Source organism: Doryrhamphus excisus, linkage group LG6, assembly GCF_037039965.1.
Source record: "Doryrhamphus excisus strain RoL-2023G ecotype Guam linkage group LG6, RoL_Dexc_Guam_v1.1, whole genome shotgun sequence".
Taxonomy (NCBI): Eukaryota; Metazoa; Chordata; class Actinopteri; order Syngnathiformes; family Syngnathidae; genus Doryrhamphus; species Doryrhamphus excisus.
In genome coordinates this window covers 10,739,329-10,765,773 of record NC_136362.1, presented here as the reverse complement: position 1 = coordinate 10,765,773, position 26,445 = coordinate 10,739,329, and the positions used below count along the sequence as shown (strand labels likewise).

The following is a 26,445-nucleotide window of genomic DNA, read 5'->3' as shown; positions in this document are numbered from 1 at the left end:
AGCACGTGTATGTGGATTAATATTGTTGCCTGTTTGTTCTGTTCTCTTAGACAGACTTAACAGGACTGAAACTTGCTGCTCTGGAGAGCAACAAGAATCTTGACCTGGAAAAGAAAGAGGGACGAATAGATGACCTTCTCAGGGTACGTTGAATATTACCAACTTAGACTCAGTATTAGGACAAAAGTGTTGGGACACATCTGTGGTGTCATTGGATTTGTATGGATCTGCTGTTTTGGACATTTTGGGCACTTTGACCTCTGTGGGAACCGTTAAATACTTGAATGTGGAATAGCCTGAGAATCCTGACTTCTAACCAAAACTACAACTAGAGATTGAGCTCTGATATGTCAACATTCTTGTTGTCATGTTGGGTGTGTTCCCTTCCAGGGGTCCCATGACTTTAGACTGCGTAATGTATAGCCTGTAGAGTGTTTAATTTCCATATTAATGGCGGTGTTTTCCAAACAGGCTAACTGCGACCTGCGGCGGCAGATTGACGAACAGCAAAAACTCCTGGAGAAGTACAAGGAGAGACTGAACAAGTGCATTACTATGAGCAAGAAGCTCCTCATAGAGAAGGTATCCCATCTTCGCGTGCACTCACAGCCACAAGATCTTGTGTGTGAGCTCAGTGTGTTACTCATATAGAGCTGGAACACAACAATATCCAGTCTCTTGCAATTTCATTCATTCATTTTCTATGGCTTATCCTCACGAGCTGGAGCCTATCCCAGCTGTCTTCGGGCGAGAGGCGGAGTACACCCTTCTTGTAGACAAACAACCATTCACACTCACATTCATACCTATGGACAATTTGGAGTCGCCAATTAACCTAGCATGTTTTTGGAATGTGGGAGGAAACCGGAGTACCCGGAGAAAACCGACGCATGCACGGGGAGAACATGCAAATTCCACACATAGATGGCAGAGAGTGGAATTGAACTTGGGTCTCCTAGCTGTGAGGCCTGTGCGTTAACCACTCGTGGATCGTGCAGCCCTGAATAGTGTTTGCAATAAATCAACTATAAAACATTCATTCATTTTCTACCGCTTATCCTCACAAGAGTTGCGGGGGATGCTGGAGCCTATCCCAGCTGTCTTCGGGCGAGAGGCGGGGTACACCCTGGACTGGTGGCCAGCCAATCACAGGGCACATATAGACAAACAACCATTCACACTTCACATTCATACCTATGGACAATTTGGAGTCGCCACTGAACCTAGCATGTTTTTTGGAATGTGGGAGGAAACCGGAGTACCGGGAGAAAACCCACGCATGCACGGGGAGAACATGCAAACTCCACACATAGATGGCAGAAAGTGGAATTGAACTTGGGTCTCCTAGCTGTGAGGCCTGCACGCTAACCACTTGTGGACCGTGTCGCCCTGAATAGTGTTTGCAATAAATCAACCATAAAACATTCATTCATTCATTCATTTTCTACCGCTTATCCTCCCAAGAGTTGCGGGGGATGCTGGAGCCTATCCCAGCTGTCTTCGGGCGAGAGGCGGGGTACACCCTGGACTGGTCGCCAGCCAATCACAGGGCACATATAGACAAACAACCATTCACACTCACATTCATACCTATGGACAATTTGGAGTCGCCAATTAACCTAGCATGTGTAACACGCAAACTACAAACTACACAGAGATGGCCGAGGGTGGAATTGAACTCGGGTCTCCTATCTGTGTGCCCTGCTCACTCATATTACATTTTCCCCATCAAAAGCAAGCACATTATTTTCATCATCATCATCACCTTACAAATGCACACACTTTGCATGATTTTGTGTGCAGAGCACCCAGGAGAAGCAGTCATGCCGTGAGAAGAGCATGCAGGACCGTCTCCGTCTCGGCCACTTCACCACTGTGAGACACGGAGCATCCTACACGGAGCAGTGGACTGACGGATATGCATTCCAGAACCTGATTAAGTATAGAAGCCATATGCACACGCAGCGTTTTTTTTGTCATTTACCTTTAGCACCACAAAAATGAATAATGCTCGGCTGTACGCAGGCAGCAAGAAGGCATCAACCAGCAGAGAGAGGACATTGAGCGTCAGAGGAAGCTGCTAGCTAAGAGGAAGCCTCCAAACCCCGCGTCACCATCCCTGTCTGTGGCCTCCACCTCTGAACCCAAACAGAGAAAGACCAAGGTGGTCAACGGCAATGATTCAGACCCCTTCCTCAAGCCGTCACTGCCCCAGCTGTGAGTACACCGGGGGAGGGGGGGGGAGTACTAATCAAAACTACTCTCTGTATCAATACATATGTTTACTTTGTTTTTCTGTTTGTTAGACTGACTCTAGCTGAGTACCACGAGCAGGAGGAGATCTTCAAGCTCCGCCTTGGACATTTGAAGAAGGTCAGTAGCAACACAAAGGTCTTTATTTGAAAGGGGTGGGGTGTCCCTATGAAATACATTACAAAATTTTATCATAGGGCTAGGTGATATGGACAAAAACTTTATTTAGGATAACGATATACAATATATATCCCCCATTTTTTCTACAAAGTGTGTTTAGACAAAATCTAAGCCAAATGTGTGTCATGTTGTTTTCATTCATCACAGGACACATATAGACAAACAACCATTCACACTCACATTCATTCATACCTATGGACAATTTGAAGTCGCCAATTAGCCTAGCATGTGTTTGGAATGTGGGAGGAAAACCCACGCATGCACGGGGAGAACATGCAAACTCCACACAGAGATAGCCGAGGGTGGAATTGAACCCTGGTCTCCTAGCTGTGAGGTCTGCGCGCTAACCACTCGGCCGCCGTGCCGCCTGATTTTTATCAAAATAAATACTTAACATGAAAAACTTCATACAAGATGCACATAATTTTTTTAAATCTAAAAATAGCCACTACAAAATAAGGTCAAGGTATTAAATAAATATAGAAAGGGTCAAATATAATATTTTTATCGCAATCCTTTTGCTATGCTGAAATCCTCAGCCAGGTCCCAGCTAGGACCGCCCCTATTATTTGAATTGCTAGTGTATTCAGAGATGTCTTCAATGCTTAAATGGCTGCTAAATGTTAAGTCTATTTCTGTCGCGTGTTGTGCATTGCGGTCCATGCAGGAGGAGGCTGAGATCCAAGCGGAGCTGGAGCGATTGGAGCGCGTGAGGAATCTTCACATCAGAGAGCTGAAGAGGATAAACAATGAGGACAGCTCGGCGTAAGTCCAAGTTTTCCTCCATTTGCTGCTTAAACGTGTGGAAAAGAAATCAGCATCATAATGTAGACGCTTGCCTTCCCCCCCCCCACACACACACACAGGTTTAAAGACCATCCCACTCTGAACGAACGCTACCTTTTACTGCACTTGCTGGGCAGGGGCGGCTTCAGCGAAGTTTATAAGGTAAGCTCCTTTTTGGCTGCGTTCCACGTTTCACTTTTGTCTCTTTGTCGAGCACGTTGTGTTTGCTTTGTATCACGACAGGCCTTTGACCTGTTCGAGCAGCGCTACGCTGCTGTTAAAATCCACCAGCTCAACAAGAACTGGAGGGAGGAGAAAAAAGAGAACTACCACAAGTAAGCTCCGGCAGATTTGAATCTGCCAACACAGACATCAACACAGCATGCTGACATTGATTTCCTTCCAGGCATGCATGCAGGGAATACCGGATACACAAGCAGCTGGACCATCCCAGAATAGTCAAACTGTATGACTATTTCTCTCTGGATACGGACACGTGAGTCACCTCTGACCTCTGGGTGGCTCCAATTCATCCTTGACATCGCTTATTATGCTGTATTTGTAAAGCATTCACAGTCGAAACTTTTATAACGGGCCTCACAAATACTAGAATGTGTCTTATCGCTTATGGAATGTGTAAACATTAGCCACGTTTACATGGACCTAAATATTCCAATTCCATTCGGGTTATTTGCTCAAACGGAAAGAATGTAACCTTTGTATACACCTCATTACGAAAGAAAAGTGCCAATCCGAATTTAATATATAAACGGATTCCCAGGGGTGGACTATTCCTTTCCCCAATCCGATTGAGGTATCTTGTACCCGCTCAAACGGAAAGTTGTCAGACTGTGTTCTTCTTTGTGGTGTTTTTCTTCTTCTGTTGTTTATTGGCAGCTTTCGTGTGCATTAGTGCCATCTGTGGAACAGAATCTAAACCCTTCTATACACCATTCATTCACAAGTCCAGTTTTATTAAAAATAGAAAATACATATCTATATAAAACATGTGCCGAGCTTAAAATATTAGCAAGATTGAACTTTATCTTTTCCTGTTCCCGGGTGCGTTCTTTCAGCGAATGCTGAGATATGACGTAACACGCAGCTCCAGACGTTCTTCGATTTAAAAAAAAATGGAGGCAAGCAATCGGCACTGGACTGCTGCGGAAAGTTTGTTTTTGATTCAAACTAAATTTCAAGACTGGACGAACGAAAAACTGGCAATACGGAGTTATTCCAACAAGTGAAAGAAAAAGTCGAGGAAGTCGGTATCACGTGATGTTGGTGTTTACGCTTTACTGCGCATGCCCCATTGACTATTCTGGTTGGTTATAGCGCCGCATGTAGACCTGCAATTGAAATATTCCTTTCCATGTATACCATTGCTTTCGTGTGCTTATTATGTGTATTAGTGTTGTTTACAGTCACCCAATGGGGTGTCCTAATTTAAGCCAACTCTCCTCCATCTAATCTTTCTCTGATTTGAGCTTGTTTTTTTTTTGTATTTTTATTTTTTTTGTCTAAGCAGGTTCTGTACAGTTCTGGAGTTCTGTGAAGGCAACGACCTGGACTTCTACCTGAAGCAAAACAAGCTGATGTCAGAGAAGGAGGCCCGTTCCATCGTCATGCAGATTGTCAGCGCCTTGCGGTACCTCAATGAGATCAAGCCTCCCATCATTCACTACGACCTCAAGCCTGGTGAGTTCCGATTTTATAACATGGAAGAAAAACGACAATACAATGGAGCACACAATTAATTTTTTTTTTACATTGTACCAAATACTACAGGTAACATATTACTAGTGGATGGAACTGCGTGTGGGGAAATCAAAATCACAGACTTTGGACTGTCAAAGATCATGGATGATGATAACTATGGCGTGGATGGGATGGACCTCACATCGCAGGGAGCGGGAACTTACTGGTAAAAAAACACGCGCTATAATACATCCCTTATTTCATCTCATTCATCACAACGTCTACGTGTGTTCCAGGTACCTCCCTCCGGAGTGTTTTGTTGTGGGAAAGGAGCCGCCCAAAATTTCAAACAAGGTGGATGTCTGGTCTGTGGGAGTGATCTTCTTCCAGTGCCTCTACGGGCGCAAGGTAAAGAGCCAACTGGAAAAAGGCTAATATCTTGTTTAGACTTGTACTGGTTTGTTCAAGGTGAATTGATCCAAAGGTACATCGAAGTAGAGTCATCTCTAGCGACATTGCAACATTATATTATATTAATATATTAATATAGAAACTAAGGCAACTTAATTCTTGTTGCTTATTTAAAAAAATGTTAATACCATGACAAACTTTATCTTTCCAAGCAGCATAAAGAATGATGTTTTACTGTAAAAACAAACACAACAAAAATTATATAAAATGATAAAATATATACATAATTGAAATATAATAATAATTATATATATAATAATTTTATAATATTTTTTTTTTGCATTTTTTTTTTCAAGCCGTTTGGTCACAACCAGTCTCAGCAAGACATTCTCCAGGAAAACACCATTCTCAAAGCCACTGAGGTCCAGTTCCCAGCTAAACCACAGGCCAGCACAGAAGCCAAGGTACACACACACACACACACACACATACATAAATACAGTACTTACACTCACTAACTAAAACGTGTGCTGCATATTTTTTCATGTGAACACTGCTTGTCATCGCTTAACAACCAATGGTTACCAATGATATTTTTATTTTATGTATTTATTTATTTATTATATATATTTTTAATTTAATATTAATATTATTTTATATTGTATTGTTTTATTTTAAATATTTTATTTTATATTGACTATTTTTATTATTTACAAATAATTTTGCTGTTATAATAATTACGCTGTTTATTGGTAGAAAAAAAAAATATATATATGTATATATGTTAAAACTTGAGCTACTTCACTCACAGTGCAACCAAGACTAACACACGTGTTACACCTATTGTAACTGTATCACAGATGTGCAAATAGACATTTATAACCCACAAGGCATGCTGGGAAGTTACCCAGCATGCTCTGTGTGTTATAAATGGCTATCAAATAGTATATGCATGTGTACGAGTATGTATGAATTTTGATACCCGCATAGCCTACGTGGTGCAGTTACTTGCTGTGTTCCACATCTTGTTGCACTGTGAGCAAGGGAGACGTTAACATGACGGACCGAAATGAAATACATTTTGCTGATCACACAATGAGTCAAGTGGACGCTTCTTTAGGTACACAGCCTGATATCTAAGGAGAAATTTCCCCCTCGACTCACCTCCCTCCACCCCCCCCCCCCCCCCTTTCTGCAGGCGTTTATCCGCCGTTGCCTCGCCTACCGTAAGGAGGACAGGTTCGACGTGCACCAGCTGTGCTCGGACTCCTACCTCCTCCCTCACATGAGACGCTCAAACTCCTCCAGCTCTCTGCAGCCCCCCGCCTCATCACTCATCACCTACTGATTGGCTCGTTCATTATGATTGACAGCATCGTGTGGCTAATCCTGGCGTAGGATTGATGGATGTGGATGTGGATATATATCTTGAAAAAGCAGAGATCTTCCAGAATGCATCCGAGCATAATTAAAGGGAAAAGAGGAGCGAATAGTAGGGGTTCGATGCCCCTGATTTCAGTATGAAAGCAACGGAAATAAGAGACCTGGGTGGGAATGGGGCTTGTAGATGTTTATGGATGTTAATGAACCTCTTAGAAGACATTTGTACAGTTCGAAGACACCCTTGTCCAAGATCGTCTCTTTTCTTCCAACTTCATCACATGACTCGGAGAAGCGGAAGATTGAGTGTTCAGCAAAAAATAAGGGAATTTTTTTTTTTTCTCAGAAAATAACACATTTCCCTCATGGAACGCAAAGATAAGTATGGGAAATTATTTAATTAGGAGGGTGAAAACGGGATGCTTGACAAGTATGTTTCCGTTTAACACAAAAGGATGGTTGCATCTCATTGTTAAAAAAAAAAAATCCAGATTACAAATTCTGGTGTTGATTTGCACTTCCCACTCAGATTGTGACATCCTGGTGTTGCCGTTTTTTGTTCTGAAGCGCGACTGCAGCGTCCTCCGTCTGCATTTTTTTTTTTTTTTTTAGCTGTGTCGCAAACGTAGCCGAGGTTACAGAACATAGATGTGGATTTTTATGTCTCAAACCCCCATTCTTGCTGTTTATAGGAGAAAGTCCCACACCAGCCTGGAAGTGGGCTGGACTTGAACCCAGGACTGAACCTAAGACGGGGTTCAGTGAACATTTCTCACTATCGACTTATCTAAAAGAGGCTCATCTTTGCTTCCCGTTGTCTTTCTTGTCTTTTCTTCTTCCAGAAAGCTGATCTCTTTGCTGCTACACGTCTTGCTCTAACTTTGTAATGTGTGAATGGCTTTGGTCTTGATTATGTGTGAAACACTTTTCCCCCCCTTTTTTTTTTTTTTTTTTGCCATCGACATCCACGTGGATGATTGTTTAGCTTCCGTGGAAAAGAAATGCTGACTAGTAGGAGAGGGAGAGCAGCTAGGTAAATATAAACAAATATACTAACTTTATGTGAAGCCTTCTCAGGGCGGTCAATCCATCACGAGTTCATTCAATTCATGCTCAAAGACTAGATAGGACGACTGTCTTATCTGGCAGAGGCGTCACTCCGCTGTATCATAACGACTGCAATTTTGCACTTCAACAAATTATTGTACCTTAGAGCAGGCGTGTACAAAATGTGGTACTGGGACCATCCACGGCCCATGGCACATTTTAAGATAGCAAAAATTGAAAAATCAGCAATACATTTACAAGAATAAAGTCAAAATATGAAGAAAAAAATTTCATTTAATGAGAAAAGGTGTTAATTTTATGAGAATAACATTGTAGCATAATGTTGAAATATGAAAACTCATTTGGTAAAATGAGCTTGCGGAAAAAGTTATATTATGGGAACAAATTAAAAAGGAAAAGTAATAAATAAAAAAAAAATAAAGGGAAAAATATATGATCATATATTGATGAGAATAAACCTGGCCAAAAAATTTTTAAATAGTTAAAATATTTAAATAGCTGAAATATTAAAGAAAAAAAAGTTAGTTTGTTGTAAAGTAGTTGAATTTTTTTAAAAATTAGGATGGAGAAAAAAATATATTGTCATGGGAATAAAGTCATAATACAAAAAAAAAGGAATTATGAAAAAATTACATTGGATTACTCCAGCCATTTTTCAAAATCCGTCTCTTTCGGTACTGGCCGTTTTTGATGATTTTGACTGACACAGGATATTGCCATCTTGTGCAATATAGACATGATATGTACAAAAAAAAAAAAAGATTAGAAAGTTTTTCTGTCCTTTTCCATTCTTCAGTAATCAGCACTAGAACTTGGGCAAGTTTCACAAAAATATCAATTCTCAACAAAAGGTATTTTTTTTGTGAAAAGATAGATTTCATCATAAATGATAAATTAATGGCAATCATGATTAGACTGGCCTTGTTTCTTCAGCTCACTTTAATATGTTGCATCCCTGCCTTAGAGGATAAATACTATGAATCCTGCACCATCCCCTCAGACGAGCTGTCCTATCTAGTCTTTAGTATTGACAGATATTTATGTCAGGCTAGGTTGCTAAATGTTGGAAGGAAAGTTGCAATCCCAGAGCAGTGTCCATTTTTATTTAGATTTTTTTCAGTGGTCATTTTGTGATACGAGCCTTTTGGGGGCGTTAGAAGAAATACAAGCATCCCTCGTGTTCAGTCAGGAGCATGGAGCGCATACTTTAATGACATTTAACGTGTGTAGACGGACATAAGCGCAGCCATTAGTAAGCGGCGTGTCGGACCATATTAGCGGGAGGGGAGGGTGGGGTGGGGGTCAACGCTTGGCCATGCCATTCAAATGCAATAAAGATTGCCTTCAATGTCTACATTCCTGCAGTTTTTGCTGTGTAGACTCGTGCTACCTCGCTGAATGTGTGAGTGACACAAAATGGCATATTTGGACTCAAGATGGTTTGGTCTCACCCTAGTAACTGATTTTGAGTTTTGGATAAGTTTAGAACATAAATCGCACCGTGTAAACATTTACTGATATTTTCTTCCTTATGTCTGCTTAGATGTGACTTGGATGTGACGGGACTTCCATGCTACTGCAACAGAGCTAAAGAAAAAGTATACTTTTTAAAAAGTCCTAATTTTATGAGAAACCAAACAGAATAAAGTTGTGATTTTTGGAAAAATATGTTGGGGAGGGAGGAAAGTTATACTCTAATGGCAAATATAAGTATAATTTTTATGTGACTAATGTTATTATATTACTAGAAGATGATTTATACAAAGAATGTTCAATTGTTGGGGGGAAACAAATCCATAAAATTTTACAAGAAAGTCAAAATATGAGAGGAATTATGTAAATGTACTTGCAATTAGTTGAAACATTAAAGCAAATGTATTTTAAAAGTGGAAATATTAATTAGGTCTCAAACTCTTAACTTACCTGGGGTCGGAGTTGGGCGGCATCGAGCGTTCCCCAAAATCCACCTGAGACCTGGCAGCATTGTTTGTAGCATTTCTGGCTTCCCAGCATGCTGTGCAGCACATCGTTTGTATAAAGTTGCTAATATACAAGGTTCGAGTTAACACAGCTGCAACGATTAATCGTTGGATTAATCAACAGCTATTTTTTGTATTTGATTTATAGGTTGTTTTTTAAAAAAATAAGCTTGACACCCAAGATCTACGGCTTGGTTATTTGATTAATCAAAACAAGCTTCAGATTAATCGACTAATTAATTGGTTATTATTCCCCATAGTCATACTAGTTGTACTGTGTGCGTTTACTTGTTACATTCTTATGTTTGCACAGTGACTGTGGTTAGTGTCTTAGCTACTGACTGATGCCAGGAACAGAAGAAAAAGACAGATGGAGAAGACTTCCTGCTTGTCAAGGTGGATGGATTGTGCCGGTAAGGGAATCTTTTTTTTTTTTCATAAAAACACATGCTCGGTATGTAAAGTGTGTTTGGGTTTATTGCTTGCACTGTGCATACTTGAGATGTTTAAAGTTTCACGTTTACAGTGACATCTTGACTCTTCATGGATATTACAACCCCCGGTAGTTGATTGTAAACCCCCCCCCCCAGTTTCATGTTGTGTAGGGAAAGCCATAACCAAGTCATACAAAAAGGAGACAATCATATGTCAAAAAATGAAAAGGTGGTGCAAAATATAGCAGGAAGAAATGAATAAACGGGTCTGGAGGTCAACTAACTTGATAAAATACATGGCAGCAATGGAAGGCTTGATTGACAGTGAATGGACCAAAGTTTAGAACCGTGCCAAGGGATGGCAACTTTGGACATAGGCTCGTAAAAAAAAAAAGAGGAGCACCAAGAATCTTTGACTTTCTGAAGTAGCTTCAGAATTATAGAAGAACTTTTGACTATAGCGTTAACATAGTAATTCTTTTTAATTTAGGGTTTCATGACTTTACTAGCATTTAGTGAGGTATAATATGAAGGTGGAGCAGTACCCTTACAGTGACATTATATGCAAAGTAAGACGGAAGGATGGAGCCTAACAATCGGTCCTTAGCTTTCTGAGAATGTGGCCATAAAGTACTAAAGTATGACCTAAATGTCATGTTTGATTATATATAAAAATGATCATATGACTAATTCAGTTTGAATATGTAACGGAAGAGTAGTACATTCCTTTAACCAGACATCCCCTTATACACATTTGGAACCTCCGACTGGGTACAATGCCCCCCCCCCTTGGCCAAATAAATAGAAAAAACAAAGACAAGACACATGAGAGGATAGAGAAACCGGGTGTGTGTTTTGCTTCCATGGTTAAGCGAGATATACATTTTCCAAAGTTAGGAGGACATTGTTAGTGTTTCCGTCGGAGGCTGCAGTTCCGTGACCTTTGTGGCCTCTGCGACAGGCTCTGTGGCAGGCGTCACTGTGACCGAGGCCGGGGAGGGGGCGGCGGTGGACGTGGATGTGGGCGGCAGAATGGGGGCCACACCCTGAGGCAGGAGGGGAGTCAGCTGCGAGGGCAGCATGGTGGGCAGAGGAGGCAGCGGGGCGAGGCCGGGTAGGTTCAACGGAGCGACCAAGGGAGGAACTGCTGGAGATTGGAAGATGCATGATTATACGATTTATCCATGTTCAGCTTGACAAATACACACGTCAAATGGGAGGGGGAGCTCATCCCCCCCCCCAGCCTACATCATTATCTGTATTTTTAGGAATAAATTCTAGCATCAGCCATGATGTGTCACTGTGGCTATGAGAGTAACAGTGACTGGGACAGAAGCTCAACCAAATAGGGATTCCGCCTCAAGACAAATCATCCAATCATCATGCAGAAACCAAACTGCATGATGAGACTTATTTAAAAAAAAAAAAATCTTTTTAAATCAGGCTTTTAATTAATATTTTAAACTTATCTTACGTTTTTGTCTTTAGTCCTATTTTATGGTCTTAGTCTTTAGCTTTTAACTCCAGTGTTTCCTCACGGGGGGTCCTCCACACGGGGGGCTGTGTTGGGTCTGCTGAGGGGGTGCCATCCTTGGGTCCCTTTGACCCGGCCGGCTGGGGGTTCCTCCCTTTGATGTGGGGGTCCTCCCAGTGTGGACAGCCCCAACGGTGGCGTTTCCTTGATCCTCAGTGCCATGACATGTCTCCCTACTGTGTGTGATTATGTGTGTGTGTCTAGTATGGAGGCTGGGAGGGAGGGGCTTTCTTAGTAATTGTTTTTTCCTTTTAATTGCGGTAATTGTTTTTAATTCAGTAAAGCACTTTGTGTTGCATGTCTCTGCAGGAAAAGTGCTCTACAAATAAAGTTGATTTGATTCGAAACCTCAAATTATCCCACCGAGGTCAGTGGACGCTTAGCGTCAGACTGTGAAAGCACCGTGGCGCTGCAGGCATGAATTAGAAGGAAGTCGTGTCAGTTACCTGACGTAAGTAGCCGATTCTGAACAAAAAGACGGACTTGCAGTCTTCGAGCAATCGCCACTGGACTTCAACATACTTTTGAGTAGTCGTTTTCCTGTTTGTGTGAAACCTTACGCTTCTACTTCCTGTTGTGTTAAGAGGAGGACGAGTCGTGTACCTGTGCTTCCACCCGCCGCTAAGCTGCTGCTCCCTGCTAGTGAGATGGTACCGAGGTCTGGGAGTGGCAGGTTCAGATTGGGGAGGTTGGGTAGCGGAGGTAAGCCACCTGGGAGGGGCATCAAGCCTGAAAGGAAAAAACATATCGTATTGTGTTACAGGAAATGGCCGTCAGCACAGTGTACGCTTGTATATACTTTGTGTTCATACTGTAGCATTTATCAAGGTAGTTTTGTGTCAAGTCAGTGTTGGAATATTGTGTCTGGTGGGGAATTGGCGCCCCCATGTGTTGTGTGGGCAAACTGCCACCGCTCCTAGTCAAGCGCCTTCACTCGCATTTGGTAATTTAGAAACTAAAACATAGCGCCATCCAAAGAAAACCTAAAATGGCTCACCTGGTAGCGTGGTGGCGGGATTGAAGCTGGCGGTGGCAGGATTGAGGGGAGCAAGGGGGCTCAGGGATGGACTGGAGGAGGCGGGGAGCAGAGGGACTGTGGGCAAACCTGTTGAGGAGGAAGGAGGTCGAAACGGTTAGGTTACTGTATGGAATTGTAAAAACAAGCAAGGACAAATCTAAACAACAAAAAATTATGGTCATCCAAATGTATAAAACCTGTGTACCCTAAAGTAATACAATTATAATACTTTCTCTATATTCCTAAATTCAAGCACTACAGAACTACAGTAATACGTAGAAATTAACAAAAAAAAACTACCTGTTTGCAGCTCACTTGGCATAGTGGGCGGGGCAGTGCTGATTGACAGACTAGACAACGAGTCCTCAAGGCCAGCGGGGACTGTGGGTGCAATATGGGGCGGGGTCACGGCTGACAGCTGGACCTGCATAAGTTAACATAAAAAGAAAATAGCTGAATTAAATTCTGAAGTGATTTGTAACCATATGAGCTCCCTGATTTGTTATGATAATATATGATAATTGATATATGATCATTTGTATAAGATCAGGTGATGAGCGTATGCAGCCAAGACCTCGGTGAATCCATCCTTCAACGGACTGACAGGCACGCCAGACGCATTCCCGGGGAAGCTGATCTTCTTCCCTTCCTCGAAAGGTCGCGTGGGGATCCTGTGGAGGTATCCGTAGCCAATCCCGCATCCAAGGCTGCAACAAGGAAGGTGGGAGGGGGATGAGTAAAAAAAAAAACGTTTACATTTGAATTTGAGGTAAGCCTTATTTTAAAAGCACACACTAACATAATTTAGTAGCGGAACATGACAAGTAGCGGATGTTTATTGACCTCGCTGCCTAATGGGCAAGGTCTTCCGTAGTCTAGGATTTTTCTTATGCAATAACAGCTTCACATGTTGAAGAATGACAGTTAGAGTAAATGATTAATTGTGCTACAGATTATTATTATTATCATTTTTTTTGCAGTGTAGCGAGCGACACAGACTGTGAGCGAGCACCATTTAGAACTGTTTTGTTTACATTTACTTTGTACACCAAACGCCTCGTTGGGATGAAGGTTCCGCTACCCGAGGCACCTTCATAGGTCCTTTTTGGTTTTTTTTTCCCCTGTTGAGTGTTGGTTGTTGCCGTTCATGCGCTCAATTTGTTCATTCTGTTTAAAATCAAAACAGTGTTTGCCTTAGAAACCTTCGCTTCTGTGCCTTCATTCATGTTAATGTATGCTTTCTCACAAGGCTAATTCACAGCTAGCACCGTGTATCCTCTCACTAATAGCCCCGCCTTCACAAAAAGGCTGAATGAAAAGACGATCATCTAGCCACACCTTTATGTTTGTCAGTTAGTACAAAAAAAACAAATGTATCTGTCACGGTCCAAATGTACTTGTGGCGAGCTGCCACAGTAAATGAATGCATTCATGTTAATGTACGCTTTCTCACAAGGCTACTTCACAGCTAGCACTGTGTATCCTCTCACTAATAGCCCCGCCTTCACAAAGAGGCAGAATGAAAAGATGATCATCTCGCCACACCTTTATAATGATTGTCAGTTAGTACAAAAAAAAAACCAAATGTATCTGTCACGATCCAAATGTACTTGTGGCGAGCCGCCACAGTAAATGAATGTATGGGAAACGCTGATTAAATTACACTTTACAACTGTAAGTGAGGCCTCGGAGCAGAAAACCACTATTGTACTTTACTGCTGCTTTAATTAAACTGTTACAAATAACAGAACACCTCCTCCCCCCACCCGCACCACAACAAAACTATTAATTAGACCAAATGTTTTACACCGCTGCTTAGAAAGCCTACTTTAACTAACAACATCAGCTATAAAAACAGACTTATTACCTTGAACGGCGGAGGGTATGTTTGTAAATGGATTTTGGTCTAAAAGTTGGACAGATTTTCATTAAACTTGGTGTAAATTTGTGTCATGAGTCGTTCCACTCGTCCAAATTTCACATTCTTAAAAATAAAAATATGGATTGTTTGACCTCGGCATTATTATTATGTCCATTATATGAATATTATTTATTACCTCCCCTCTCCTCCCCAGGCACTATTGGGCGTGATGACCACCTCTCTGCAGTTGTCGGTGTCTGTGTTGTACACATAAAGCTTCAGGCCCTTCCCCTCATGGCTCTCTATCAGTGAGAACAAGTCCTCAGACTGCACAGGAAGAAGACGCCATCATCATCACCAGGTGAAGAATACATACACAACATACATGACTGCATATTTCACGTCATGTACCAGCCCACCTCGTTCATAACAGTGTCAGCTCCGATAACGTAGTCGGTGTGTGGCCTCAAACCGGCAATAGCTGCGGGGGAATTGGGCTCCACTTCCTGCAGAGAGGAGCACAACAACAACAAGTGAGCGCCGAGCCAAACGAACGAAACAGATAGCGAGATTTACATACCAGAACGTGCCAAACATTCTCATTGGCGCCTTCAAAGCTGCAGAAGCGAATGGAAACCCCAAGCAAGCCTTGGCCCCCCCACAGGTTACTAGGGGTGACTGTGGATTCCCGCAGCTCCAGGGTCTTTGAGGAGTAAACCAGCATCTTGACTGGTTTCTCTACGCTGGCTTTGAGGAGGTCCTTTAAGGTGTCGTTATCCTTGTTCTGCGGAGGAGAGGCAATCAGGGAAAGATGTTTGCTATCGCAGCCAATGTCGACTTACCAGTCGGGTGTTATTGATGGAAACGATGAAGTCAAAGAAAGGTTCCAGTCCTGCTCGGTGGCCAGGTGAGTTCTCCTGAACCTGCAAAACAAAAAAGAGGGACTACCAATCAAAACTTGTCTCTGGGTGGCTTGTGAATCCATTATCATGTGAAAATAGTAGAAATAATACGAGTTTTTAAACATTTAAGGGGTTAAAATTCATCTTAATTTACTGAAGTACTAAATTAGTATGGTTTATTTTTTTTGTCAACGACATGCAATCGTTCGATCTCCGTAGCATGTAAATATTTATCAGTAACCTTTCAAAATATACGGATATACGGTCCACATATGTTGACGTTCCCAAGATAGGAGCCTTTAAACAACCATCTTGGCAGGTGTCATTCACTCTCTGCTGCGTAACGTGTAGCATTCTAGCAACTTAGCATATTTTACTAGCTGCAAACACAACATAAAAGCTGGTTTTGTGTTGCTCTAAACACACAAGGCCCGACATTGACACCCCCCTTTCCTGGTCAAACACACCGGTTGGGGGAAAATTAGCAATGCTAGGCTAATAGCTAAGAGCCGGATATTGACGTCTTCAAACTCACCCGGAGAACGTGGTAGCCTTCTGAGCCGCCTCCCGGTATCTCCACGCTCTGTGTGCCTCCCATTGTGCCGATGTCTTGAAGCGGTTTTTTTTTTAAATAAGGTTTAACGGCGGACTGAATCCAGGGAACGGGAAAGTACCCGACTACTTGTACTCACCGGGTACACGTCGTCAAATGAGTGGTCATCTGATGCGCATGCGCTGTTACGTGGCAGGAAGTGGAAGGTCCCCGTTTCCACATGGAGGGTTACTGGGGTAACAATGTAGTAGAACATTCATTTATACATTAGTAACGTTTGCTTTGTTATGTTTTCATGTTTATATATTCATAATATGTCACGTCACCCACTAAAATGTGTTATAATTACTTATTTACAGTAATACGTATAAAGTGATCAGATTAAGTATACGGAAATATTGCATTGATAGTAGTTTAGTTAATACATAAAAAAAACAGCATAAATTTTACATTAAAGCGCCGAAGAACTGGAGTAAGAGACGGGGTGTCGAACTTGAGGAAAAACTTTATTCTTCTCTCAACCATTAACTCACACTCCTCGCTACGTGAGACATAACCGCACACCTTGCCACCATAACAGGAAGAGAAAAAAACCCTTCCCTCGCGCCCACCTCTCCGGGTGGCAACCATTCCCCTATCGATCGTTCCGGGATGAATTATGTTCCGGTAACCTAGCACTACAACATGGAAAAAGCCGTATTTTAAACTAATAATATTACGAGGAAAAAATATTGATTTAGTAGTACAGAGTTTGAATATATTTTTTAGGCTGGTATAGAAAATAAAGTTGTATTTTTTGTAGAATTAGGTCAGGAAAAAATTACTAGAATGAATGAAGGTAAATATAATGGGAATAAAGTTATAATATATAAAATATAAAAATGTATATATATATATATATATAAAAGACGACAATTTTTGAAGATCATTTAAGAAGATGTTGAAAAAAAGACCTATATCATTTTTCATGCATATTATTCTTGTGATATATATTACTCCGTATTTACATGTGTTGCTTTACAGTAAATACTGTATCAAAAGTGGCCCTTGCATCCAGTCATAGAATATCTGTTTTGCCAATTTTCCTTAAATATACTTATACTTTTATGCATGCACATCATTGCAGTGATATATGTATTTTTATTAGCTTATTTTGTTTGGGAATTTGTATGTGAACACACTTGAGATATAAATACTTCAATACCAGAGATATAAATACTTCAATACCAATTATGAATACATATTTTGTCCTAACCAGCCATCACCACTAGACGGCACTGGCGTCCTCTTCTTGGTATGAAAGCTCTATCATAGCCTCTTTGTGTTTTTAAGGAAATGTTATTAAAAAACTGCAACCTTTCTGTTCTTTCTTTAGAGATGCAGTGATGCTGAATCATATTCTACTCTCCCATCGGAGCACAGCGAGAGCGCGGAGAGGGGGTTATGGTCAATGGAGCAAATGTGGGGTAAGAATTTGCCGCTGAGGAGTGAGAAAACAAAGATGTGAGGAGCATTTTATGCAAGACAAGCTGACACACAGCCTGGAGATAAAGAAAAGGCTTTTTTAGATGATGGAGCACAGACTTAACACAGATATACAGTATGTAAAAAAAAAACAAAAACAGAAGACTTAACAACTTAATGTGCTTTAACATGAATAGACTTTATTATTTGTATTTAGTTTTTTTTTTTGCTAAAGTGCCTTCAGCGTATCTCCTGTGAAACATTCCTCTACAGCTGCTCAAAAACCATACCGGTCACATCCAGGAGTGGCTATTTCAATATGATTTATGCAATTGCACCATTGACATAATGGTCCTCGGTTTACCATCAAGGTTGTGTTAAATAACTCTATAGAATACTGCAAGTCTACAACGTCCATTTACAATGGAGGAAAGGTGAACATAGTGCAAAGACACAAACAGGAGCTCCTTGAACGAGATATTCCACTGAGCTCCCATAATACTGGGTATACAGTTAATATGTATTACAATAAATATACTATATTACAGTAAATGCATTAGAATTCTGACATATACGAGAGAGACAGAGAGTACATTCTCGCATCCCTTGCACATCCCCAACAAAGAGCCAGACGTCTTTCTCCGTCCTGTCGCAAAGTCGCCAGTCAGTCACCTCAGACATTCAAAAGACTCAAAAATCACAGAAAAGAAGCGCACAATAAAAATTGCATCGCCGTCGAGGGTGTCAAAAGATTACATCTTACGAACATCGAGTGAGTTACACACGAGGAATCATGACCCGCGCCGTTTACGCTCTGTTTTCTCCTTTTCTTTGGCTGACAGTCACTATAGAATTCATCATGTCCTGTGATTTACATATTACAAATCATCACCATGAAGTACACATGAAGATACATTAAAATACCTGAATTTCAATCTTTTTTTTTTTTAATCTATATATAATCAAATATTAATAGATATTATTTCAGAACACACACGGGTATCACATGATTGCATATGAAAAAGAGACAATGAGGCAACCGGCATTTTTTGAGATGTAAAAGTATTCACAGCCATCATTTCAGTTTTAAATATAACGTTTGGGAACCGCTTATTACATGTATTAGCTATGTCGTGTATTCATTATTATTATTATTATTCATTATTATTATTCACTAACGAGTATCCCTTCTTCATCTGTGCTTTTACATATTCAACCACAATCGACATGAAATGACACCAGATTGAACACACGCAATACAGGAAGTCCCCGCACGCATCCATTAGTTACCCGGAACTATGTGCTCATACGCCTACGGGTTTTGGGGGCTGGAAGTTCGGGATGTCTTCCAGTCTTTTTGTTGAGTTTGCCATCAAAATACAACACAAAGAACAGCATCGGCGCTTAAAGGGGGGTAGGGGTCTACAGGTCCTGACCCAGCCTCTCTATCTCATCGATGAGGAAATCGATGTCAGACTGAGTGGCCGCGTGGTTGGAGACCACCATGCGGAAGAAGTTGACTTTGTTACCCTGAGGCTGGTAGCCCACCATGGTGGTCCCTGACTCCATCATCATGGCCTTGATCTTTGGTGCGACCTTGGTAGTGAATGAGAAGGAAAGGAAGTCAGGACGGGGGGGTTTGGTTTCGGCAGTGAAAATGCTGACACGTGTGTCTCACCCTGTGGAGCTTTTCCCGCCTTTCCTCGCTCTCCGGCATCCCCCTCAGGCTGGGCGGGATGTACCAGAAGCAAACGTTGGTGTGCTGGGGCTGTAGACATAAATAGTCGTAGTTTATGTACTGGTTCTGTGACTTATATATGAAAATATATATGGGATGAGATCGGGAGCTCGGTGAACTTGCTTGTTGGAGGACTCGCTGCCCTGTTTTGTTATGTTACGTGATTATGTTATGTGTTGTGTCGTTAAATAACGCGTCTTTCCGGATTCAATGCCTGTTTTTTTTTCAAATTCATGTGTTTTTTCCTCTTTAGTGACATTTTTGGACTGATGCAAATTAATAATTTGGAGTCACTTATCATTCAGAAATTACGGTGTAAAAACTGTTATGTTCTTCCTCGTTTCCTCAACAAAATGCCTTAATTGTATATTCCTCTAATGCATGTTGGACGTGGAATTATGTATACTAATGTTTCAGAAGATGACAAATAAATTGACACAAATATAAATTAAAATTTAAAATTAATTATAAATATTTTAAAGAATATATAAATTAATAAAAACATAAATAAAAGTGAAAAAAGATAAATTAATATGACTTATGACTTTATATGACTAATATGACTTTACTATATGACTAATATGACTTTACTATATGAAATAGTAAAGAAATACTCAAAATAAACAAAACATAGTGAAATAAAAGTAAAAAAAAATCAAAAATAACTAGTAAAAAAATTAAAATAACTGAAATAAACGTTTAAATTCATTCATTCATTTTCTACCGCTTTTACTCACGAGGGTCGCGGGTGGTGCTGGAGCCTATCCCAGCTGTCTTCGGGCGAGAGGCGGGGTACACCCTGGATTGGTGGCCAGCCAATCACAGGGCACATATAGTCAAACAACCATTCACACTCACATTCATACCTATGGACAATTTGGAGTCGCCAATTAACCTAGCATGTTTTTTTGGAATGTGGGAGGAAACCGGAGTACAAATACAAATTAAAATTTAAAATTAAATATAAATATTTTAAAGAATAAATAAATTAATAAAAACATAAATAAAAGTGAAAAAAGATAAATTAATATGACTTAAATGAAATAGTAAAGAAATACTCAAAATGAACAAAACATAATTAAATAAAACTAAAAAAATTAAAATGACTCAAATAAACATTTAAATTGAATAACAATAAAAATGAGGAGACCAGGGTTCAATTCCCACCCTCGGCCATCTCTGTGTGGAGTTTGCATGTTCTCCCCGTGCATGCGTGGGTTTTCTCCGGGTACTCCGGTTTCCTCCCACATTCCAAAAACATGCTAGGTTAATTGGCGACTCCAAATTGTCCATAGGTATGAATGTGAGTGTGAATGGTTGTTTGTCTATATGTGCCCTGTGATTGGCTGGCGACCAGTCCAGGGTGTACCCCGCCTCTCGCCCGAAGACAGCTGGGATAGGCTCCAGCACCCCCCGCGACCCTCGTGAGGAAAAAGCGGTAGAAAATGAATGAATGAATGAACAATGAAAATGACCATAAATAAAAATTGAATATGAAATAAAACAAAAGTCCACTGGAGGATGTGGGTCCCAGATTGAGAACATTTGTGCGACTGGAGGAGATCAACAACAGTAAAAACGGTAAATAAAATCTTCCATCTTACCACTCCATCAAACACCATCTGGTACCCTTCTCTGTTCTTGATCTTGTTGTACAGGTACTGAGACAGATCCAAGCACCTGTCGATGTGCTGCTCAAACCCAATGGTACCCTGTGAGGAGAAACACATTGCATCAGCGTATTCATGCCCCCCGTCCACAGACAAACATTCTAAAGGTATGTCCCATTACCTTGGCCTTCCACATGAGCCAGAACTTAAATATGTCCACATGTCGCCCGCATTGGATGGCTTTGTCCCCGGTGTCGTACGTGACGTCGTACTGCTTGTCCGGTTGGAACAAATACCCAGCACACATGGAGTTGCACCCTCCCATCAATCCCTGCAAAGAGGCATGTGACTTTCTCTATAGTTCCGCATCTCATGGTGTGAATATATGAAGATGAATGAGCTTTCATGGTCTGATGGCACACCGGCTGCTTTAAAGCGCTAATGGTTGCGTTGTGTACCTTCTCTCTGACTAAGATGGCGGAACACTGCAGAGGCACACCCATCATTTTGTGAGGGTTCCATGTGACGGAGTTGGCCCTGCAAAGTTGAAAACAAAATATGCCATTCAGGAAATACCGCTGCAATACCCAGCATGCCTTGCGGGCACTTTGTTGATAATTATTTGAATGAGTGGTTAAAAATGTTATTAGCAAAAAGGTTTTGATTTGATAGGCTAAATGTTGAGATTAGGGGTTACCTCTCGATCCCGCTGAGCTTATGACGGTGCTTTCTGGACATCAGCAGTCCACCGCCCCACGCGCCCTACGGAGACAAACAACACCGTCACACAAAGGCAATTTTTGCTATATTTTTATTCAAACCGATAACTGCTTCTCCAGATAGTACCGCTAACTTTTATATCTACTTTTTAAATTTAGATTTAACTGCATTTGGTGCATACCTGCAGGTAAGAAGGACTCAAACAAATCTGAATTGACCAACCGGACCTTATCATGACATTATTACAACCACATCACTATTATCAGGAGAACCAGAGTATAGAGGGGAGGGATGCGCCTGCTGTGGCCCAGCAAGGTGCACTGTATTCGGACACATGGTGTGAGGAGCCAGGGTGATGCCATGGAGGTCTGCGGCAAAAATTCTGCACATGGCTGAATACACACATAGCATGATGTGGGTACAGTATGGGACTGCCTTAACACTTTTGGGACTTGAGGCTAAATTCTGCACATTTGCTCACCTGCACAGTACGGGTAATTTTGCCTCATTGGATCTATTTTTATTGAATATTGATGTCATAATTCCCTAATATCGTGCAGTATTAGTATTAAAATGATGATCCATTATGCTCACATCAACATGGAGCCACAGGTTGTACTTCTCACAGATGTCAGCGATGTCATTGATAGGGTCAAAGGCTCCGTAGACGGTGGAACCAGCCGTGGCGTTGACAAACAACGGCACGTAACCCTGTTAAAGAAACAAATACAACACTTTCAGATCATAGAAATTTGCAATGGACCGCGCCGTGAAGACAAAAGTGAAACTAAGACCCCAACCTTCTGTTTGGCGTCAATAATCTTGGCCTCCAGATCAGCAGGAATGACCCTCCCCCTGTAAGAATGGAACACATTTGACTGCAATGATGCTTTTTTTTTTTTTTTTAATGAATATGTGCATTTCATTACCTCTCATCTGTGCTCAACAGAATCACGTTCTCGGTGCCAAAACCCAGAGCAGCACCGGCCTTCTTTATGGAGTAGTGGCTCTGCAGGAACAACACACACCCGGTAAAAACATTACCCTTACTCATTAACTCATTCAATGCAAAGACGTAGTTCTACCTTTGTCATTTGGGGCTTAAAAAAAAAACTTTAAGGAGGTTTTGTTATATTTCATAAGACTTACATGTTCAGATGTGAAGAGAACCAGGCGTGGAGCTGCAGACATGCCTTTGGTCTTGACCTCTGGGAAGTACTTGTAACGTGCGATCATCACACTGTACATGTTAGAAATGGCGCCCCCTGTTGAGACACCAGTGTTTAAAATGAGAACATGGCAGGTCAACTGATGTTTATATTTTGGTCTTTTTTGTCAAATTAATTAGTATTCAGGCCCCACTGATATTCTCGATATTCTCGGAAAAAAATAATTGCTTTATGCCGCTAAAAACAAAAACGAAAGCAGCTATTTTCTTGTAATGTTATGCCTTTTTTCCACAATGTAATTATATTGCTTCCATTTGGCCAACATTGTTTTTTTTAATTTTAATAAATGAAAATTTAAAATTAGCATGCTAACATTAGCATGTTTAATCACTTTCATGGGCATAAACCTTGACTTACATAGGTTACATGTTAAGTGTTGTCAACACCTACCATGTTAGCATTGCTAGCATGCTACAATTAGCATGTTCAATTTCTTTTGTTGATATTTTTAATTGTATCAATTTAAATAGCCAGTGCGTTCATGTTAGGTGTTCACATCCAGTATATTAGCATTGTTAACATGCTAACAAACTGCAAATTGTTAGCATTGTTAACGTGCTAACATACCATGCTATGTTTTTTTTGCTATTTCCAACAAGTATAACCTTAAATAGACTGTTTTCATTATAGGTGCTAGCATGCTAAATGTTAGCATGTTTACATTACTAGCATGCAGACATTAGCATGTTACCATTTTTAACCACTTTCATAGATACAACTCTACGAAGACAGTGTTATCACCTAGGTGTTAGAATCACTTAGCATATTAGCATGCTAAAATTAGCATGTTGGATTTTTTTTGTGCTATTTTCAAAAGTATATACTTCTATACACATTTAGTGTTTTCATGTTAGGTGTTCGCAAGGCTAGTAGCATGTTAGCTTTTTTGCTATTTTTAAAAATATATACATAGACAATGTTTTCATTATAGGTGTTAGCATGCTAACAGTTAACATATCATTTTTAACCACTTTCATAGGTATAAATGTACATTGACAGTGTTATTGTGCCAGGTGTTAGCGTTGTTAAGACGTTAACATTAGCATGTTAGCATTAGACACTGGTGTTACGATGCAAACAGACCCACAATCTGTTAATATACAGTGAAGGAGATCCTCTGTACTCTTTTGTAGTGTAGTGCACAAAGTGAGATCGTTATACTATATTATATAGAATAGTATAGTATATTATACTATATTTTTATATTTTATACTATATTTTCGAGGGCCCTTCGTCATCACAATGAATGCCTTCATTAATACTACACAGCACAACATTGTCCCAATATAATCATCCTTTCTAAATTGTACCATTTAATAGTAAATAAACAGTAATTATAATTTCTCTGCTAACCTGGAGAGAAAAGGCCGTCTCCTTCTCCGCCGGGCCAGCCAATCATCTCTCTCATCTTCTTCAGCGTCAGCTGCTCCATCAACACAAACACTGGCGCTATCTCATAGGTGAACCTGTCAATCATGTGATTGAAAACGCTGGCATCAGCACATCATGGGTGCGTGACTGCAACATCTGAGTCTAACAATTGCACTGATGTTTAAAAACACACGCACACACACACACACACACACATTGGCTTTCCATTAGTTCCTCTATAATTCCATTGGCAAAGTCTAAATTGGTGCCGGTGCTGACTGAGCTAATTAGAGCGTCTGATAGGAGTCTTATAGGCAGCAAACATTCATATTCAAATGCCTGGTGAAACCCCCTCAGTAGTTTAATTAAAGCACACAAAGCTTTGATGGCTATCTGTCAATCCTTCCAGCCCTCAGCGGCAAGTCCGAGAGGACGTCAGTGTGTGTTCGGGACAGATAACACTACCCTATACGTGTGTGTGTGTGTGTGTGTGTGTGTTGACTACAGCATACGGAAAAACTGATAATAACGCCACCTTTTTTGTGATTTGGAGGGAATAAAAAGACTAAAAGTCACAGAGATGAAGGTGTTGTCGGACAACCCCAGGTAGTGAAGGATGAGTGAAAGGAGGCTAAATGTGTCCCGCAACCCCAAACCTCCCACACTTCGCCTTGTAATGGGGCCACTTAGAGTGCCGCCATTAGCACTGAAAAAAACATCTAGTCCGCAATTACTCTGCATGTTCTGCAGCAGAGGAACGGCTTTTGTGTTTTGTGTGCAAGAGGGGAGATAAAGGAGGAGGAGGAGGAGGAGAGAGGGCTGTGAAAACAAAGAAAGAGGGAGGGGGCTCGGACAAGGAGACACAGAAAGGACAGCTGGATTTTAAAAAAGAAAGTGAAAATATGAGAACAAACATGCTTTGAGTTTTGAATTTCATTTTAGGTGATTTTGATGGAGGCTGAATGGTGGGTGAGTGGTTAGCGTGCATGCCTCACAGCTAGGAGACCAGGGTTCGATTCCACCCTCGGCCATCATGTTCTTCCCGGTTTCCTCCCACATTCCAAAAACATGCTAGGTTAATTGGCGACTCCAAATTTTCCATAGGTATGAATGTGAGTGTGAATGGTTGTTTGTCTATATGTGCCCTGTGATTGGCTGGCCACCAGCCAATCGCCTGAAGACAGCTGGGATAGGTGCCAGCACCCCCCTTGTGAGGATAAGCGGTAGAAAATGAATGATTTTGATGTAGGCTGAACGGTAGGAAAAATTGGTTAGCTCACATGCCTCACAGCTAGGAGACCCGGGTTCGATTCCACCCTCGGCCATCATGCTTTGTCCGGGTACTCCGGTTTCCTCCCATATTCCAAAAACATGCTAGGTTAATTAGCGACTCTAAATTGTCCATAGGTAGGAATGTGAGTGTGAATGGTTGTTTGTCTATATGTGCCCTGTGATTGGCTGGCCACCAGTCCAGGGTGTACCCTGCCTCTTGCCCTGAAGACATCTGGGATAGGCTCCAGCACCCCCGATGACCCTTGTGAGGATAAGCGGTAGAAAATGAATGAATTTAAAAAACCTATTTATGATCTTCTTTAACATTATTAGAGCCCTCCAGACATGAAATAACACCCCTATAGTCACATTAACACTTGTATTACCTAGAAGTTTTCTACATTTATTCATTCATTCATTTTGTACCGCTTATCCTCACGAGGGATGCGGGGGTGCTGGAGCCTATCCCAGCTGTCTTCGGGCCAGGGGCGGGGTACACCCTGGACTGGTGGCCAGCCAATCACATGGCACATATAGACAAACAACCATTCACACTCACATTCATACCTATGGACAATTTGGAGTCACCAATTAACTTAGCATGTTTTTGAAATGTGGGAGGAAACCGGAGTACCCGGAGAAAACCAGGGAGAGCATGATGGCCGAGGGTGGAATCGAACCCTAGTCTCCGAGCTGTGAGGCATGTGCGCTAACCACTTAACCACCGTTCAGCCTCCATCAAAATCATTCATTCATTCATTTTTGACCGCTTATCCTCATGAGGGCTTCGGGAGGTGCTGGAGCCTATCCCAGCTGTCTTCAGGCGATTGGCTGGTGGCCAGCCAATCACTGGGCACATATAGACAAACAACCATTCACACTCACATTCATGCACGGGGAGAACATGGAAATGCCACACAGAAATGGCCGAGGGTGGAATTGAACTCAGGTCTCCTAGCTGTGAGGCATGTGTGTAAACCACTC

The 26,445-nt window shown here is 41.3% G+C and overlaps 3 protein-coding genes and 1 long non-coding RNA gene across 9 annotated transcripts in view; 2 read left to right on the top strand and 2 right to left on the bottom strand.

The window, feature by feature from the left end:
• The window catches only part of LOC131126603 (serine/threonine-protein kinase tousled-like 1-B), a 21,356-nt gene extending 9,758 nt beyond the window's left edge, over window positions 1-11,598 (top strand). For all 4 annotated transcript variants that reach the window (XM_078791399.1, XM_078791401.1, XM_078791400.1 and 1 more), the window contains 14 exons: window positions 51-143; window positions 472-582; window positions 1,804-1,940; window positions 2,026-2,217; window positions 2,307-2,373; window positions 3,101-3,198; window positions 3,300-3,381; window positions 3,463-3,554; window positions 3,626-3,715; window positions 4,748-4,917; window positions 5,008-5,143; window positions 5,214-5,325; window positions 5,685-5,792; window positions 6,527-11,598. In XM_078791399.1, the coding sequence (XP_078647525.1) occupies window positions 51-143; window positions 472-582; window positions 1,804-1,940; window positions 2,026-2,217; window positions 2,307-2,373; window positions 3,101-3,198; window positions 3,300-3,381; window positions 3,463-3,554; window positions 3,626-3,715; window positions 4,748-4,917; window positions 5,008-5,143; window positions 5,214-5,325; window positions 5,685-5,792; window positions 6,527-6,676 (1,638 nt within the window). In that variant the 3' untranslated portion in view covers window positions 6,677-11,598. The remainder of the gene's footprint in view (window positions 1-50; window positions 144-471; window positions 583-1,803; window positions 1,941-2,025; window positions 2,218-2,306; window positions 2,374-3,100; window positions 3,199-3,299; window positions 3,382-3,462; window positions 3,555-3,625; window positions 3,716-4,747; window positions 4,918-5,007; window positions 5,144-5,213; window positions 5,326-5,684; window positions 5,793-6,526) is intronic.
• Window positions 10,053-16,294, bottom strand: gorasp2 (golgi reassembly stacking protein 2). 2 transcript variants are annotated; one of them, XM_078791403.1, is made up of 10 exons: window positions 16,040-16,288; window positions 15,445-15,525; window positions 15,183-15,386; window positions 15,022-15,108; window positions 14,799-14,929; window positions 13,316-13,448; window positions 13,042-13,165; window positions 12,721-12,828; window positions 12,327-12,452; window positions 10,053-11,333 (listed from the first exon to the last, which is right to left on the bottom strand). In XM_078791403.1, exons 1-10 carry the CDS (start codon window positions 16,100-16,102, stop codon window positions 11,083-11,085), a joined length of 1,308 nt encoding a protein of 435 aa, XP_078647529.1. In that variant the 5' UTR covers window positions 16,103-16,288; the 3' UTR covers window positions 10,053-11,082. The 2 variants fall into 2 exon arrangements, with proteins under 2 accessions (XP_078647529.1, XP_057925306.2); XM_058069323.2 differs by having other exon boundaries at window positions 10,054-11,336; window positions 16,040-16,294.
• Window positions 14,675-18,472, top strand: LOC144898617 (uncharacterized). Its single transcript, XR_013627520.1, has 2 exons — window positions 14,675-14,963; window positions 17,433-18,472. It is a non-coding gene; the product is annotated as an uncharacterized LOC144898617 (long non-coding RNA).
• The window catches only part of gad1b (glutamate decarboxylase 1b), a 22,057-nt gene continuing 13,311 nt past the window's right edge, over window positions 17,700-26,445 (bottom strand). For both annotated transcript variants that reach the window (XM_058069320.2, XM_058069321.2), the window contains 11 exons: window positions 24,172-24,284; window positions 22,739-22,854; window positions 22,519-22,598; window positions 22,390-22,444; window positions 22,184-22,300; window positions 21,567-21,631; window positions 21,328-21,406; window positions 21,051-21,200; window positions 20,864-20,971; window positions 19,200-19,289; window positions 17,700-19,117 (listed from right to left, as the gene is read on the bottom strand). In XM_058069320.2, the coding sequence (XP_057925303.1) occupies window positions 18,944-19,117; window positions 19,200-19,289; window positions 20,864-20,971; window positions 21,051-21,200; window positions 21,328-21,406; window positions 21,567-21,631; window positions 22,184-22,300; window positions 22,390-22,444; window positions 22,519-22,598; window positions 22,739-22,854; window positions 24,172-24,284 (1,147 nt within the window). In that variant the 3' untranslated portion in view covers window positions 17,700-18,943. The remainder of the gene's footprint in view (window positions 19,118-19,199; window positions 19,290-20,863; window positions 20,972-21,050; window positions 21,201-21,327; window positions 21,407-21,566; window positions 21,632-22,183; window positions 22,301-22,389; window positions 22,445-22,518; window positions 22,599-22,738; window positions 22,855-24,171; window positions 24,285-26,445) is intronic.